This window comes from Canis lupus, chromosome 25 (genome assembly GCF_003254725.2).
Source record: "Canis lupus dingo isolate Sandy chromosome 25, ASM325472v2, whole genome shotgun sequence".
NCBI lineage: Eukaryota > Metazoa > Chordata > Mammalia > Carnivora > Canidae > Canis > Canis lupus.
In genome coordinates, this window is record NC_064267.1 from 7,764,805 (window position 1) to 7,781,624 (window position 16,820).

At 40.7% G+C, this 16,820-nt stretch overlaps 2 protein-coding genes across 8 annotated transcripts in view; one reads left to right on the top strand and one right to left on the bottom strand.

Annotated features, from left to right (window-relative positions):
* Positions 1 to 6,470, bottom strand: part of BRCA2 (BRCA2 DNA repair associated) — a 63,642-nt gene extending 57,172 nt beyond the window's left edge. For 3 of the 4 annotated variants that reach the window (XM_049101152.1, XM_025462540.3, XM_049101153.1), the window contains exons 1-3: positions 6,250 to 6,470; positions 5,432 to 5,537; positions 2,385 to 2,615 (exon numbers count right to left, since the gene is read on the bottom strand). In XM_049101152.1, the coding sequence (XP_048957109.1) occupies positions 2,385 to 2,615; positions 5,432 to 5,498 (298 nt within the window). In that variant the 5' untranslated portion in view covers positions 5,499 to 5,537; positions 6,250 to 6,470. Of the gene's footprint in view, positions 1 to 2,384; positions 2,616 to 5,431; positions 5,538 to 5,632; positions 5,881 to 6,249 lie in introns of all 4 variants that reach the window. The other variant, XM_049101151.1, reaches the window with a different exon arrangement.
* A 1,222-nt stretch (positions 6,471 to 7,692) lies between these two features.
* ZAR1L (zygote arrest 1 like) overlaps positions 7,693 to 16,820 on the top strand; it is an 88,556-nt gene continuing 79,428 nt past the window's right edge. For 2 of the 4 annotated variants that reach the window (XM_035718510.2, XM_035718511.2), the window contains exons 1-3: positions 7,693 to 8,877; positions 9,394 to 9,486; positions 11,019 to 11,093. In XM_035718510.2, coding sequence (XP_035574403.2) covers positions 8,212 to 8,877; positions 9,394 to 9,486; positions 11,019 to 11,093 — 834 coding nt within the window. In that variant the 5' untranslated portion in view covers positions 7,693 to 8,211. Of the gene's footprint in view, positions 8,878 to 9,393; positions 9,487 to 11,018; positions 11,094 to 15,843; positions 16,324 to 16,820 lie in introns of those variants that run through there. The other 2 variants (XM_025462549.3, XM_025462550.3) reach the window with 2 other exon arrangements.

The following is a 16,820-nucleotide window of genomic DNA, read 5'->3' on the forward strand; positions in this document are numbered from 1 at the left end:
TTTTATCTGCTAAATATTCCTCAAGGCTCTATCCTAGGCCTCATCATAATCAATTTCCTCACTACATGGGATGACTGCATCACTTTCCAAATAGGTAGTTGGTTCCTATAGCTTTCTCTGTTTATATTCTTCCTTTAGTTTCAGTCTTGTACTCCCCAAAGCCTTCCGGACATCACCTTAACACCCTATTACTGTCCCAAATTGCAGTCCAAAACTCAATCTATATTTTTCATTCTTTCAAGCTTTTTCCCTTCTTAAACCTTTTTCACCTCCAGTGCTTACAGTGTCTATGAACATCACCACTGTATTCATAGTTATGCTCTAAACCTGTGATTTGATCCATTCTTTGAAATCTCCAGGTCTAGGCTACTATGGGGTCTTACAGTTCCTATCTTCCACATCCACCTCCACTACCATTACTCTAATTCAGGCACTTGGCCCCCTACCACCTGGACCATTACACGTCTCATAACTGGTCTCCCTGTCTTCAGTCTTCATTTCCATGAGAATCACCAGTTTAGTTTAAAATGTGCACTTATGGGCTCTATTTCTAGAGATTCTAATTTAGTAGATTCAGAGTAAGGCTTGAAACCTTCTCTTTCATTCAGCATTTTAGGAGATTCTCATGATCTAGGCATCACATTTTGAAAAACCCATCTCCAAAGATTGCTGGCAGTTATTGAGCTTTGCTTTTTTTTTAATTCATTTATTTATGACAAAGAGAGAGAGAGAGAGAGCGCGTGTGCACACGAGCGCATGAGCACCTGCAAGCAGGGGGAGGGGCAGAGGGAGAAAATCCTCAAGCAAAATCCCTGCTGAGCATGGAGACTGATGCAGGGATTGATTCCAGGACCTTGAGATCATGACCTGAGCTGAAATCAAGAGTCGGATATTTAACTGACTGAGCTACCCAGGTGCACCAGTTATTAGGCTTCCTAAAGCAAAACAAATACTCATGTATTCTATATTTACTGAAACTTTGTATGCCACTGGTATCCAATAACATACAAGAAATTTTTGTCCCTTACCTATATCCTCTTTGTATGTGCATTTTTTAGTACCACGAATTTCTTCTTTCATAGCATTTATTCCACTATAATTGCTTATGTAAGTCTCCTCCACTAGAAGCTAACAGGAGTGCGATAGGGAAAACTTCTAGGAGGCAGACAGTAGAGTCAAGACCTGAAAGATGAGCCTAAGTTAGGTAGATAAAAAGGTAGGAAAAAAGTAACTAACTTATGGGCAGAGGTAACAATGTATAAAGAGCCATAGAGCAAGGTGGTTCCAAAAAGAAATTCAGTATGAATGAATGGCAAATTGAAGATGGGTGAGAGGGGGATTATGGCAGCATGAGGAAAGAGTTAGTAAGAGACCAGATTATAAAGAACCTTGTAAATCATATTAAGGAGTTAAGATATTATCAAGAAGGCAAAGGGACATAATCAAAAGTTTGAAGCAGGTAGTAGCATGATAAAATTTACATTTGATTTTTCTGCTCAACAACCGATCAAATAAATTCATTTTAAGTGTGGCATTCAATATCCAGCTCTACGTGCTTTTTTTTAGCCTTAGGTTAAACTTATTGGTCCCTTTTAGATATGCAATATTCCAAGCAATCTGAATTACTTAACATTCTCTTAAACTACATCATCCTCCTCCTGTTTTCCCCTCGGCCTAGTACATTATTACTCTATTTTTGAATCTCACCTATCCTTCAAAGTTTAATTCAAATGAATCACTCCCTAATTCCTCCCAAACCTATTCATGTTCTTTCTTCTCAACTTTCTTTGTACTTTTTGTACTTTGCTTTTCACATATACCACATTCAATCTTAAGACTGTTCCCCTTCTACTGTCAATTCTCCTTGAGAGTCATACTCCAAAAAAATGGACAATATGTCACTTAAATAGCTAATAAACACTTGAATAACTGAATATATAATTTCATTACATGATTGATTGGATTATCTGGTGCATATGCCAGGTAAACTACCACCAAGTCAAAAGACATTTAAAGAAAACTGTTAAAAATAACCTTTTCTGTCCTCTGTGATAACCTGCAGGAACAGAGTTTATTTAATTAACATCAAAACAAGTCCTTTTTTTGGTACAGGAAAGACATAATTTAACAAATCTCACTAGGCAGAATATATTAATCAAAGGAGGGAGGAAAAGGACCACAACTAAGTACCCATGCTGTTTTATTTAATCCAAATTCATCAGACATTATTTTCACTATCTCCATTTTCCAAGTGGGGAAAGTGAGCGGAAGAAGTTGATTTGACCAACATGACACAATTAACAATAGATCTGGGAGTTTTAACATAGGTTGGTCTGAATTCCTGGTATATGTTTCTCCCTAGTTTACTGCACCACATTACTTACCTGAATCTAATCTGTATTTATCTAATTCTTTTAAAGGAGATTGTTGGTATATTGGCTCTCTGAATACTATTGGAGTTGAAGCCAACTGATTATAAGGTTTCCTTTGTGGTGTTTTAAATAGGTTTGGTTCATAGCTGATTTTATAACCAGATTCTTCTGTGGGTTCAGAATTATAGGGTGGAGCTTCTAAAGAAAGTTCTTCAAACCAATTAAGGCTTATTGGTCCTAAATCTGTAAGAAAAATAAAAATTCCACCTTGGTTTTAATCAGTGACAGGTAAGTTCATGAGTCTGTAAAAATCATAATACAGAAAAGGACGCTTGACATTTTGACTGTAGATTACTTTGTTAAAGCATATTAATTAAACAAGATTATTAACCTATTCTCCTTTCAATCTGTAGCAAGGTATAACAGTTTACAAAAGTTACAAGGTAATTGCTCCAAGCTATATTAGCTAGCTTTACTAAAGTTTTCTTTCTCTTATATTCATGATTCAGAAAGTCATAGTAAGAATGCATTCCACAGATACAATTTAATTACAAAGACTATATATAAATCGATGTGAAAAATCTATAAGTACAGGAACATGTAGACTCAGAAATAAAATAGAATAAAAAGACTCTTTGTTAAAAAAAAAAAAATGACAAAGTCTCTACTCTGATGTATCCACCCTTAAAGTACTGATTTTCATCGTGTGGTCTGTGGACTATGGCAGGGGCTGGGCAGGGGGAAGGTCCCCAAGAGAATTTCAGGAGACCATAAAGTAAAAGCTATTTTCATAATACTAAAGCACCGTTTCTCTTTTTCATAATGTTGACATTTGCACCTCTGGTGGATAAAACTGATGACATCTTGGCATGAGTCAAGGCAGTGGCAATAAACTGTGCTAATAATTGTATACACATCATGCACTTGTCAAAAACAAAACTAAAAAGCGAGTCTAAATTAAAAAACCATAAATGAAGCAGGAAAAATTAGTTTTATAAAGCCCAACCCTTGAACACATCTTCTTAATATTCTCTGTGACAAAATGTAAAGTATGCATAAAGCATTTTTGTATACTAAGTACAACAGTTGTCTAAAAAAGCACTCATGAGGAGTTAGGAGCTGAATTAGCACTTTTTTCATGGAAAGCCATTTTTAGTAGAAGGAATAACAAATCATTTTGAGTTGGGTAATTTGGTAGGCACTTTCTTGAAAATGAAGTGAGCCTGTCACTGCAGAAAAAAAGTTTGTTGCCAATGATAAAATGAGGACTCTTTTTTATTTAAAAACATTTAAAAGTAGGCTCCATACCCAGTGCAGCATCCAATGTGGGGCTCGAACTCATGACTCAGATGAAGGCCTAAGCTGAGATCAAGAGTAGGATGCTTAACCATCTGAGCCACCCTTTGGGCACCCCAAAATGGGATCTTTTAAATGGTAATTAGAATTTCGTTAAACTTTGGAGATGCCTGGGTGGCTCAGCTGTTGAGTGTGTGACTTTGGCTTAGGACATGATCCCGGAGTTCCCGGATCAAGTCCCGCATCACATCAGGTTCCCTGAAGGGAGCCTGCTTTTCCCTCTGCCTATGTCTCTGCCTCTCTCACTCTCTCATGAAGAAATAAATAAAATCTTAAAAAAAAAAAAAAAAAAAAAGAATTTTGTTAAACTTTATTTGCCTCTGTAAACTTGACATCTTCCTAATCTTAAGACTTTTCTGATGAGGTCAGTGAATTAATGAATTTAATTTTTACAGTTTAAGACAATGTGTCAATATATGGAATATCTGTGTAATTCAGAACACTGACATTTTCCAAATGATCAGTGCCTGATGTTACAACACAGATAAAAGATTTATTCAAAGTGCAAGAAAGACTAATAGAATTAAATGTAACAAAGAGGATGAAAGTTCATAATATGGTATCCAATTCCATACTGCAACTCTTAAAACTACTACTTGTCAAGTTTTGGTGTATTATCAAAGAAAGATACCCACAATTAACTGAAGACTACTGAAATACTCCTTTTTTCAGTTACATTGTTGTGTGAAGCTGGCTTTTTTTTATATACTTCTACCAAAACAATATACTGGAACAGATTAAATGCAGAAACAGAGGCACCTGGGTGGCTCAGTGATTGAGTATCTGTCTTTGGCTCAAGGCATGATCCTGGCATCCTCAAAGGGAGCCTGTTTCTCCCTCTGCCTGTGTCTCTGCCTTTTACTGTGTCTCTCATGAATAAATAAAAATAAAATCTTAAAAAAAAATAAATGCAGAAACAGGTATGAGAATCTAGCTATCTTCTACTAAGCCAGATATTAAAGAGAACTGCAAAATTGTGAAACAGTGCCACTCTTCTTTTTGCGGGGGAAAAGGGGGGGGGGAGACAGTATTTTTCATAAAAATGTTTGTGTTAAAAAAATGTTTGTGTTAATATGCAATGGATTTGTTATTTTTAAGTGAATAAACATTTTTAAAAACAAATGCTCCTTGAAGTCCTCAATCATTTTCAAGAGTGTAAGGAGTACGGAGACTAAAAAGTCAAACAACTTCTGATATAAAGTGACAGTACCAGGATCCCTGAGTGGCTCAGCGGTTTGGCGCCTGCCTTTGGCCCAGGGTGCGATCCTGGAGACCCAGGATCGAATCCCACGTCGGGCTCCCGGTGCATGGAGCCTCCTTCTCCCTCTGCCTGTGTCTCTGCCTCTCTCTCTCTCTCTCTCTCTCTCTCTCGAATAAATAAATAAAATATTAAAAAAAAAAGATTTAAAGTGACAGTACCAACGCTTAAGGTTTGCTAAAAGTTCTGTGCTTTAAAAACAGTTCTTCCTACTGCTCATCAAGAGGTGAGTCTCCTCATTATCCCTAAGGTTCTATACTTATCATTTGGATAATGGTAAATGATCATTTTCTTAACTGACTTACGACCGCATTGACAGAACAGTTCATAGTGAAAACAAAAACGTGAAATGTTGGCTTCTTTTCAGCAAGCATGCACAGTTACGTATTTTTCTGAAGACATTTTCTCAGTGTAAATGATCGATGTATATAAAATTTGTCAATACCTGCTTGATTGCACCGCGTCTTAAAAATTTCAAAAAATGTTGGCCTCTCTTTGCATCCAACAGGCATTTTTATCTACAATATTACTCCAGTGCTTGGTAAATAACTCTGCAAAAGACACCAAAATAACACTTCACAGGGATGCAGTCCTGGTTAACCGACTGAGGTAAAATCAGAAGCTGATAAACACACTGCTTATGTACCTCGGTCCTATGTTTTGGGACAATAATCCAACTCACTGCGACCATGGGAGCATTCTATATATACGCTGTCCAGTACGGTGGCACTAGCCGCATCAAGCATTCGAAACGCGGCAGGTGTGGCTCACGGACAGCACTGTAAATGTTATTTAAATAGTGTGGCTGGGGGGTGCACAGGTCAGCAACAGGTTCCTATTAGAGGTATCTTCTGACAACGTCACATCAGTAAATCTTCGTAACGCAGCAACTGCCTGGGGTTAAGCAAGGCAGACAGTGTGCCAGGAGCTGTGAAACATTTTCTAAAATTAACTGTCCGTTAAAGTAATTCATCGTATTTCCGATTAAGGAAATTTCAGGCTGGGACATCTGGGGCAGCTCAGGGCGAACCCGGGCGGCTGGCGGGGCGCGAAGTGGGGAAGCGGAGTCCAGGGAAGGGGCGGGGCTCGCGTTTGCCTCGCTGAGGAGCCGAACCGTGGGCCCTTTTCTCCCGGTGGGTGAGAGGCTGCAGAGGCCGTGGGGGCAGGAGGCCCCGGCCCTCGCCCCGTGAAGAAGAGGCGCCGCCCCCGCCGCCTCACGCCGCGGAAGACAGGCCCGTCCGTCTCCACCCAGCCAACACTAACCGCCTTCCGAGGTGCCGCTCTTTTTGGCCGGAGACGGCTAACAAATTCGCGCCGGCACTTCGGCCAGAAAGCTGACCCGCAGGCTCCTTTCCTCGGCGACCCGCGGCTGGGACGACTTCCAGAGCGCCAAGCCCCAGCAGCTCCGCCTCCGCCTCCGCCGACCTTCTTTCAGATCCTCGCGCCAAAAACCCGCTCCGCCGACGCGACACGCAGTGACGCATGACGCGACACGCAGCGTGCGCGCCTCCCGGAAGTCGGGTTCTGGGCAGGGGCAGGGGGCCGGGAGCGGGCGGCGGCGGCGGGCGCGTCCGTGTGGCGAAAGCCGAGTCCTCGTTCGGCTGCTGGGCGGTCGGCCTGGAACCGTGTGAAGAGGGAGTCGGGGTGCTCGCTCTCCTCTCCCTGAGCCCTTCGCAGCTCGACGCGGCGCTGCTGGGGGTCACCGCGCCCCGTGTATACTCCCCGCCTCCTCCCCATTCTCTCTACTCCACCTCGCGTTTGGGTGGCCGCGGGCGGCCTGACCCGGGGTCTTTGACAGACCTTTACTCTGCCCGTAGAGCGGGCGTCCGCCCGCCAGTGTCAACGTGGTTGTGGCCGACTGCCCCGGTGGCTGGATCGGGATGCGACCTGGACCAGCGGGCGTCAGTTAGTCCGTGGGCTGCTCCTGGGTGGCCGGTTTCCGAGCCCTCGAAGCCGGCTTGCCCCCTTGAAAACCTGTGGAACCACTTTAACCCGCTCCTGCAGTGTTAGGCGCTGCACCTTCCGCGGGCTCCCGCAGCGTCCTTTACATTCTCGGGGGGCCAGTCACCTGGCTCTGCCTGTCTTCTCTCCAAGTCGCCCTGGGAGAAGGGTCTGTGGCATTAGCACGAAGCTTAATTCAGGTTTGTTGTATAACCTAGAAAACTTTCAGCTGGTGTGGACTGAGCTACCCCTAGGCCTTGGTGCTTCCGGGAAGCTCTGGAGCAGTAAACAGCGAAACAGCCTTGGATTAGAAAAAGGGTGGCCTCTAGCTGGCTACATAGGCGGCGCTTTAGTTGGATCGTAGTCTTTAGCTGCAGCAGGGAGCCTTCCCGACACAGACACTGAAGCCTGTGGTGGTTCCCGCTTACTGAACATTCATGATTTATTCTGTTTTGTGCTATGTAGTAGTATCACATTAAATCTTATTTAAAAAATCCTGTAAATTGGTTAGTATTGTCAGATGGGGAAACCAAATCATCTGGTTAAGTAACTTGCCTAGTGACAAGGCTCAGGTTTCCATTCAATTCCCTTTGATTTCAGATACATAGCCCGTGTTTCAGTTTCCATTTACCCTGTAAATTAAAACAACTTGCTTTTTTCACCTTTTTGGAAATGGGTCCTCACTAGGAGTGAGTTAATGAGAACTGTTGGCATGCAGTAAGACCCTCTGAAATACATTTTCTCGCACTATATACACCCGCCCCCCCCCCCCCCCCCCCCCCCCCGCCCATAACACTATTCTCCTTGCTTCTGTGGCTCTAGGGTCTTTGTATTCATTAGCTCTGCCGTAATATACTCTTCTACTTTGCTGCTTCAATAACTTACTACTTGTATTTGATTTACTATATGCTTTAAAACAAGATCTCTAAAATAGTTATTATAGGATACACGGGTGACTTGCTGATGAAAGCATGTGTGTGAATAAGAAGTCAGAAATAAAAAACAGCTTTGAAAAAGATTCAGGAAGAGTGTATTGGAGAGGTAGGGAAGAGCAATTAGGAATCAGGTGGAAATTAGACCTCTAGATAGGTAGATCTCCTGTCCTCCTTTAATTAGGGTAATAGGCAGCAGCTCCCATTGGAATCTGAAATAAAGGGAGAAGCTTGGAATGAACCTGTACTAACTTGATCAGGAAAAAGAAGGGGTGGATGAAGGTGGAAGGCAAAACTAGGAGACAGAAACCGCCCAGGAATATTGTGCTGCGCCTGGGCACCAGGTGAGCAGATGGAGCGTCTTGTCCGTGTTCCCTATGGCTTGTACCAGGGCTATGGGAATACAGTGCCTTTGGGTCATCCTGGACTCTCTGAACACGAACAGCCTGACTGGAGGCGAAATACTGGTCCCCCCAATTTCCTGGCCAGGCCTGGGTTGCTGGTGCCTGCCAATGCCTCTCACTACTGCATGGACCCTTACAAGAGGGCACAGCTTAAGGCCATTCTCTCTCAGATGAACCCCAGTCTGAGCTTGCAGCTTTATAGGGCCAACACCAGGGAAGTGGGTGTGCAAGTGAGCCCACGGGTAGACAAGTCTGTGCAGTGCTCGCTGGGGCCTCGCACCCTGTGCAGCCGCTCCCCTTGGGGCAGTGCAGGCCACAAGGCACCCCTGACAGCCTGGGGAGTCTATTCACCAGTCATGGGCCACAGGAGCTTGATTCAGCTGCAGAGGGAAGGGGAAGACCAAGAGAGGAAGGCTCTTTTGCATCCCACTGAGGCCAGTGAGCAGCAGCAGCAGCAGCCACCACCAATGCCAAGGTCAGAAGAAGACAAGCAGGAGGAGCCTCACCAGCACAATGAGTTGGAGGAGGAAGACGCCTCAAGTCCTCGGAAAGAGAAGAGTAAGCAGGCACAGGGAGTTGGTGGAGCAGATCTGCTCAGGAAACCCACTTTCCAGGTGAACTTTCTCCTACCTGTCCTCAGGTCTCAGCTAGCCTCATCCCACCTTTCTCTTTTCCATTTCTGGGCCAACAGAGCAAAATCGTCTTTCACTTTCTCCTTTTACTTGATGGAGAGGTAGTTCTGGAAATGTGTTTTACGTGGCCTATAGGTTTTGTAACTTTTTGGTCAAATAGGGGGACAACTTTAAACATGTGAAAACAGAAAGTCTCATGGCCATTACTATTGGAAATGAGATAGGTGGGGTTTCAACTCAAGTATGTGATCAGATTTTTGTTCGGGGAGATTGTACTGGTGGCAGTTGAAAGAACATGAGAAAAGTACGAGAGACAAGGATTATTCTGGGATTCTTGTTTCCGAGAAATGAGCTGCTAAATTATCATGGTTGCCTTGATAATAACTATGAATGGGGTTAAGGGATACTTTTTGTTTCTTTATATGAAGCCAGGAGGAAAGACGATCTGGCTTCACCCCCCCCCCATGATTGTAAAAGACTTTACCCCTTTATTTGCAGTTTTTGGAAGCAAAATATGGCTATTTTCATTGTAAAGATTGTAAGACCAGATGGGAGAGTGCTTATGTGTGGTGCATTTCTGGAACTAATAAGGTAAGTAAAAGTGAGCCGGATGTGGGAGGAGAGTGGGGCAGACACAGATGTTAAATAGAAGGAGAATATTTCCTGATGGAGCATGACTATAACGGTATCCTTATCCTTAAGGATCCTTGGCATCCTTAGTGCCAGGCACTTAATAGGTACTTAATGTTTGAACTGAATTGGACTGTCCACATGAACTCCTGAAGGCTCTTAAATCTGGTGTTATATTTGGTTTGGTAATTCTGTTGAACAAAATCTCAGGTGATTTAGGTGAACTCTCGTTCTTGTGTATAGTGGAACTGTATAATTTTTTAGTTGGTATATTTTGAATATACCTGTTTGGGCATTAGCTTCTGGAAATTTCCATAGTCTGTCCACAAGGTGGAGCAATAAAAGAATTTTGTAAATTTATTGTAAAGGTTAGCCTTGGAGAGACTTCTTTAGGCTAAGCAGTTTTTCCCCTCTTAATTTGAATTAGTTGTCAACATATTAAGATTGGCAAACTTCACGATTGACATTTCCAGATTTCCCTGATTAGACTCTGGTCCCTATAGATTCATTTCAATGTGAAAACAGTAGGCTGGGACTTAGCTTCTAGCTCCTTTCACTGGGCATGCACGCTTGATTTTGCAATAGTCTACATCTGGTCTATTTCATTAACTTCAACAAGCAGTTGAGTTTGAGTCCCCTTTGCTTTCTCGTTTCTGGCTAATGGTCTATAGAAGGAGAGGGCAAGGAGGCGTGCTAAGACCTGAGTGAGAACTTGACTTTTCATACTAGCCATTTACTAGGCTCTGGAGGCAAATAACTTTTAAAACTATGCTAAAATTACTTTCCTCTCTTGCCAGAAGAAAAACAGTGGGTTTAATTAAAATACTACAAGATGGTAGGATGCAAAGAACAAAATCTAGAACTTATTCTTAAGAAATTTATTCTCATAAGAATGACACATATGAAATTTTGGTGATAGACATAGTGGCACCAGTACCATAGAAGTGGTGCAAAAATAACACAGGATGAGGATGATTACCTTGTCGGAGGGAAGGCATCATGATTTTAGAGGATAAATAGGATTTCATCAAGCAAAGCATGGAGAAAATGCACACAAGAAAATGCAGAGTTGAGAAACCATATGTATGGGTAACTACAAATATTTCAAAGTTCAAACAGGAAAATGATGATAAAATGAAAAAATAGAGATTCATAGACTAGGACAGAAGGTGAAGGTCAAAGGTTTGGCCCACACAATGAGTAAAATTATAATAGCTACTTCCTATTTGAGAGTTTTACTGTAGTAAAAAACTACATTATTGAGTAGTTGTCAGAATTATAGAAAATAAGTGGTAGTATCTCGATTTTTACAGGTAAGGAAAATGAGGTTCAAAGGGTGAGGAAAAAGTGATAGCATTAGAAGAGTTTAAGACCTCAGGGTAGAGGTTGGGCAAAAACAAGGCACAAAGTAAGGGAATGGATTACTTAAGAACTAAGAGTCTAAGTAAGGTACATATAATCTTGTATGAAAAAAAAGACTTATTTCTCCTTAGGTTTATTTCAAACAACTATGTTGCAAATGCCAAAAGAGTTTTAACCCTTATCGAGTAGAAGCAATCCAATGTCAGGTAAGGATATGGACTGCTTTCGTTGTGTTGATAATGTTGCCATTCTTAAATATGAAGCTTCTGTGGCAAAATGTTGGGATTTCATAGAATTTATTATTTGCATAGGAGTATTAAGTTTTCTATTCCTTGAATTTTTAAACTATTTTAGAAAAATAAATTCTAGATTTTTGGCAGATGTAGGGAAGGGAGAAAGATGGGCTCTTTTAAGTTGTTTTATATGGTATGTTTATATATGGGCTATAGGTTTCTCAAACACTCTGTAGTTTGGATGTAGCAACTTCTTAAAGTTTTTATTTTCATTCCGCTTAACATACAGTGTTAAATTGGTTTTGGGTGTACAATTAGTTTCAGTGTTTCAACAATTCCATATGGATATAGTAACTTAATAGGTAGCCTATATTAAATTTTTACTATATACCAAACTTTGGGGTAAGTGTTTTACATTATCTCCTGTAATCTAAACTTCGAGGTATGTGTTATCCCCATGTTACAGACCAGAAAGCTAAAGTTCAAGAAGAAAATAACTTGCTCAAGTTTAGACAAATAGTAAACATTAAAACTATGATCAGATTTTATGGTGTTTCCAGTGTCTAGGAAATCACAGAATTAGATGAGCTCTTCTCTAAAACAGCTTGTAGGAAATCTTTTAAAACTTTTCAGGGAGGGACACCTGGGTGGCTCAGCAGTTGAGCATTTGCTTTTGGCTCAGGGCATGATCCCGGAGTCCCAGAATTGAGTCCCATATCAGGCTTCCTGCATAGAGCCTGCTTCTCCCTCTGCCTATATCTCTGCCTCTCTGTCTCTGTGTGTCTCATGAAATGAATGAATGAATGAATAAATAAATAAAATCTTTTAAAAAAATTTTCAGGGAAGTGTGACATAGTTGGTTTTGGTAGTCAGGAGTTTTTAAAATTCTAAATCATTTAGTTAAAAATATTTTTTGTACTACTTGGAAATATTCAAAAAAGCCAGTCTAATGGTTTATAAATAACTTACCTTTAGATTTTCTAGTCTGACATTCTCATTTAGCTTATTTTTTTTTAAGATTTTATTTATTTAGGGCAGCCCAGGTGGCTCAGCAGGTTTAGCGCTGCCTTCAGCCCAGGGTGTGATCCTGGGGTCCCAGAATCGAGTCCCACATCGGGCTCCCTGCATGGAGTCTGCTTCTTCCTCTGCCTGTGTCTCTACCCGCCCCCCCATCTGTCTCTTATGAATAAATAAATAAAAATCTTAAATTTTTATTTATTTATTCATGAGAGAGAGAGAGACAGACAGACAGGCAGGCAGGCAGAGGGAGAAGCAGGCTCCATGCAGGGAGCTTGACGTGGGACTCAATCCCGAGTCTCCAGGATTGCACCCTGGGCTGAATGCGGCGCTAAACCACTGAGCCACCAAGGCTGCCCTAGCTTATGTTTAATATAAGTTAGGTTTAAATATATTTTTATTTTCTTGTGTCCAGTTGAATTGACTTTTTTAAGTAAAAATTCTCCATATCTTTTTATTTTGGTAGTTATTCATTGCTTATTGTTCTTTTGGTTATGAGGTCTGCCTTAGACCTCATAACATGGCTCTTGGACTACCAAAGTCTACATAAATTGTGAATATTATCTCTCTTGACAATGCAGTGAAGTTAGAACATTCTAACTCCTTATCACTCATCCTAATTTATATCCTGCTGTTGTATATTTTAATTTTAAACATCACAAGACATTATTTTATATAGTCATTCATGTAGCTTTAACTATATATTTCCTTGCTGCTGTTTTTAGGTCCTTTTTGTATCTGGAGCCACTTTCCTTTTATCTGAAGAATACGTTTTAATATATTTTTAAAAGATTTTATTTTGAGAGAGAGTGAGTAGTGGGAAGGGCAGAGGGAGAGAATCTTCACGTAGACTCCTTGCTAAGTACAGAGCCCAACACAGGTCTTGATCTCAAGACCCTGAGATCATGACCTGAACCAAAACCAAGAGTCAGACACTTAGCTGACTGAGCCACCCAGGTGTCCCATGTTTTAATATTTACTGTAGTGCAGGTCTGAAGGTAACACATCCTCTTGGATTTTAAAGGATAATTTTTCTGGGTATAGATTTTTTAGGTTGGCAGTACTTTTCTTTCTGCCCTTTAAGGGTCTGACCTTCATTGTTTTTTGCAAAGTTGGCTCTTAGTATTTTTGCAGCTCTTTCAAAGTAATATCTCTCACTCTTTGTCTCCTTAAATCTACTCACTTTTGAGATTGTTCTCTCTGTTTTGGTTTTCAATAGTTTTTCAATTTTCTGCCTAGTTGTGGTTTCTATTTATCTTGCTTGGGATTCATAGCATTTCTTGGATCTGTAGCTTGGAGGTTTTTAACTCCTTTGGAAAATTATGAGCCATTATCTTTTAAAATATTCTTCCTCCATTCTCTTTCTTTCAGTTACTCATATTAGACCTTTCACCATCTCCCTTATGACTTATATGCCCTTTTCTAGATTTCCCATGCTTTTGTGTCTCCTTGCTTTACTTTGGATATCATATACTAAACTGTCTTCCATTTCTCTAATTCTTTCCTCTGCTATTTCCAATCTACTATTAAACCCATATATTGAATTGATTTCAGTTATTCTACAATTTTTGTGTGTTGAAAAAATGACTACCAGTTTTCTGATAAAAATATCAGTCTTGTTTCTTTGTATTAAGCATAATTAAAGTCTGTATTAGGTAACTCCATTGACTTAAAGTCCTACGGTTCTGTTGCTATCCTCTTCATTTTCTGTGGTTCTGTCTCCTCGTATACTCAGTTATTTTTGAGTGCTGTCTATCGAATATGAAGAATTATAGTGATAATTTGAGGCATAGGATAGTATCTTGCTCCATGAGAGATTTGTTTGCTTCTGGTGGGAAGATAGGGGCGCTAACAATTTAAGATTTTTTTTTTGAAGATTTTATTTATTTATTCATGAGAGACACAGAAAGAGAGGCAGAGACACGGGCAGAGGGAGGAGAAGCAGGCCATGCAAGGAGCCAGATGTGGGACTTGATCCCGAGAATCCAGGATCATGCCCTGAGCCGAAGACAGACGCTCAACCGCTGAGCCACCCAGGTGTCCCCAATTTTAGATTTCTATTTTCTAATCAGATTGAGCTATTTTGAAGCTGGGCTTCAGAATCTGTGAAAGCTGAGCCAATTCTTGGTTCATCTTTATTCTTAGACTGTAGCCTTTCAGGGTCCCAATACAAAACCTCAACTTTACCAGGTCTCTTCCATTTGGGCATGTTTAAGATTATCCCTCAGCTTCATCAACTTCTCAAACTTACTTTCCTTTTCCCACTCTCTTTCACCTCTTGTAGAATTGGCAGACCTTTAGAGAGGAAATAGTCCCAAATGTGCGGCTCACCTCCATTTATGGGTTTCTTTCTCTAATGCTTTGATATTTCTTCAGTGCTTTCAAATAGTTCTTTTAAAAAGTTTATTTTCTTTAACTCAGGTTTCCTAGTTATCCTAAGTAGGAGGCTTGATCAAAACTACCTGGTCCACCATTGCCAGAAACAGAAACCTACCTTTAGAGTAAATCTTGATTTTTATTTATTTTTTTAATTGATCCTTCCCCTCCATCCCATAATAAGAGTATTTGTGAGGATTTTTTTTTAAAGATCTTTATTCATTTATTCATGAAAGACACACAGAGAGAGGCAGAGACACAGGCAGAAGGAGAAGCAGGCTCCATGCAGAGAGCCTGATGTGGGACTCGATCCTAGGACCCCAGGATCACACCCTGAGCCAAAGGCAGATGCTTAACCACTGAGCCACCCAGGCGTCCCTATTTGTGAGGATTAAATGAATTTATATAAAGTACTTAGAACAGCACATACAGAAAACACCATGTATTAGGTATTAGAATTTTCTTATAAGGATGCATATTGGCCACTAAAAGAGTGGAAGATATAAACGTAGTACACCATTTCATACATGATAATTAAGACTTCCATTTGCAAAATTAAAATGTCTGCTTCCACAATATAAAATATGAAACTTATTTTTAGTTGTGGTCATATGCAGAAAATAGAGCAACGATGATCGATTTTAAAGATTAGCAGGTTGTGAGAGTGGACAAGGGTAGTATACCGATCCCCATAGGGTGTGATTTTTTTTTTTTTTTATTTACCAGAAGACAGAATGGGATAATGATTGCTTTATAGTAAAGATTAGGCATGTCTGGAGAGAAAAGAGCATTAGCTTTCTCTAGAATTCCCGTTCTGTCTAGTTGTGACAACCAGAAGCCTCTCTGGACATTGCCAGATGTCTGCTGGTCTGTGAAATCAATTGGTTGAGAATCACTGCTTTAGTGATATTCAAATATTCAATACTCCAGTCTAGATAATCAAATCACTTAGTATTCAGTGCCCCTGAGTCCCACCTGGCTCACAAATGTAAAAACCCATTAGTGAAGACACTCTATAAACTTTATTTATTTGACAAAGAGAGCGAGTGAGCCAGCACATGAGCATGAGCAGCAGGGAGGAGGGAAAAGTGGGCTCCCTGCTGGACTTGATCACAGGATGCTGGGATCATGACCTGAGCTGAAGGCAGACACTTAACTGACTGAGCCACCTGCATGCCCTATAAATTCTTTTAAAACCTTTCTCTTCCATTAAATCTTGGTTGGCTTAGCAGTATTCTCTTAAATCTATCTTTTCTCTTTCATCTTGAAAAATGCATGCCATTTAACAGAATGAGTGGTTTTATACAACTTTGTCCTGGACTTCTCATAGGATTCAAAGGAGGATGAAGATATGAGGAATAATGGTGGTGGGGAGAAGTATTTTGATTTGAGGATTCCATTTAAAGCACTGACTGGATTATTTAGTGTCCAAACTGTTCCTTGTTTTCTAAAGACCTGTTCAAAGTCTTGTTGTTCCTGTCCTCAAAAGAAAAGACATATTGATCTAAGGAGGCCTCATCGACAGGATCTGTGCGGTCGCTGCAAAGACAAGAGATTCTCCTGTGGCAATACTTACAGCTTTAAATACATCATGTGACAGGCAGTATGAATTGTACAGGACATTCAAATTCTCCTTGTAACTTAGCTCTGACTTGGCATTGGAAAATGGATTAGGTTTTTGTACTTTTTGTAGGTTGTATAACAGTTGTACAATGTGAATAGAATAAAATAAATGCATGTAAAATAGACTGTGAAGGTACATTAATTGTGATCCCAAGGTAAAAACATCCACGTGGCATCGGGAAATGGTAGATACTGTCACTTACAGGAAAGGAAAAATGAAGAGGAACAATAGTCATTTGACAAACTTTCATTAGCTGGGTGTTCTAAGCACTGGGAACATAGAGATGATCAGGGGAAAAGGTCCTTGCCTTCAAATATACATAATAATTACAGCAAATGCTTCAACAGCACTTATTTGCCAGGGATTGTAACTCATCATAGCTGCCATATTAAGTAGAAGCTGCTATACCCTTTCTTAACAGATGAGAGGGAGCCACAAGAGAGATCATAATGTAGTGCCAGGATCTGAACCCATGTGAACTTGGACTTGCTCCATGGCTTGAACTACATTTTTTTTTTTTCTCAGATCCAGATGTGGTAAGTGCTGTGAAGGAAACCGTGTGCTACCATAGAATGAGCTTTTAGATAGGGTGGTTGGGATGAGGGACCATGAAGATTGAGACCTGCAGGATGGAGGGAGCGTGGAGAAAAGATGGTTTTGATTCAAGGGAAAAGCAAGAGCAA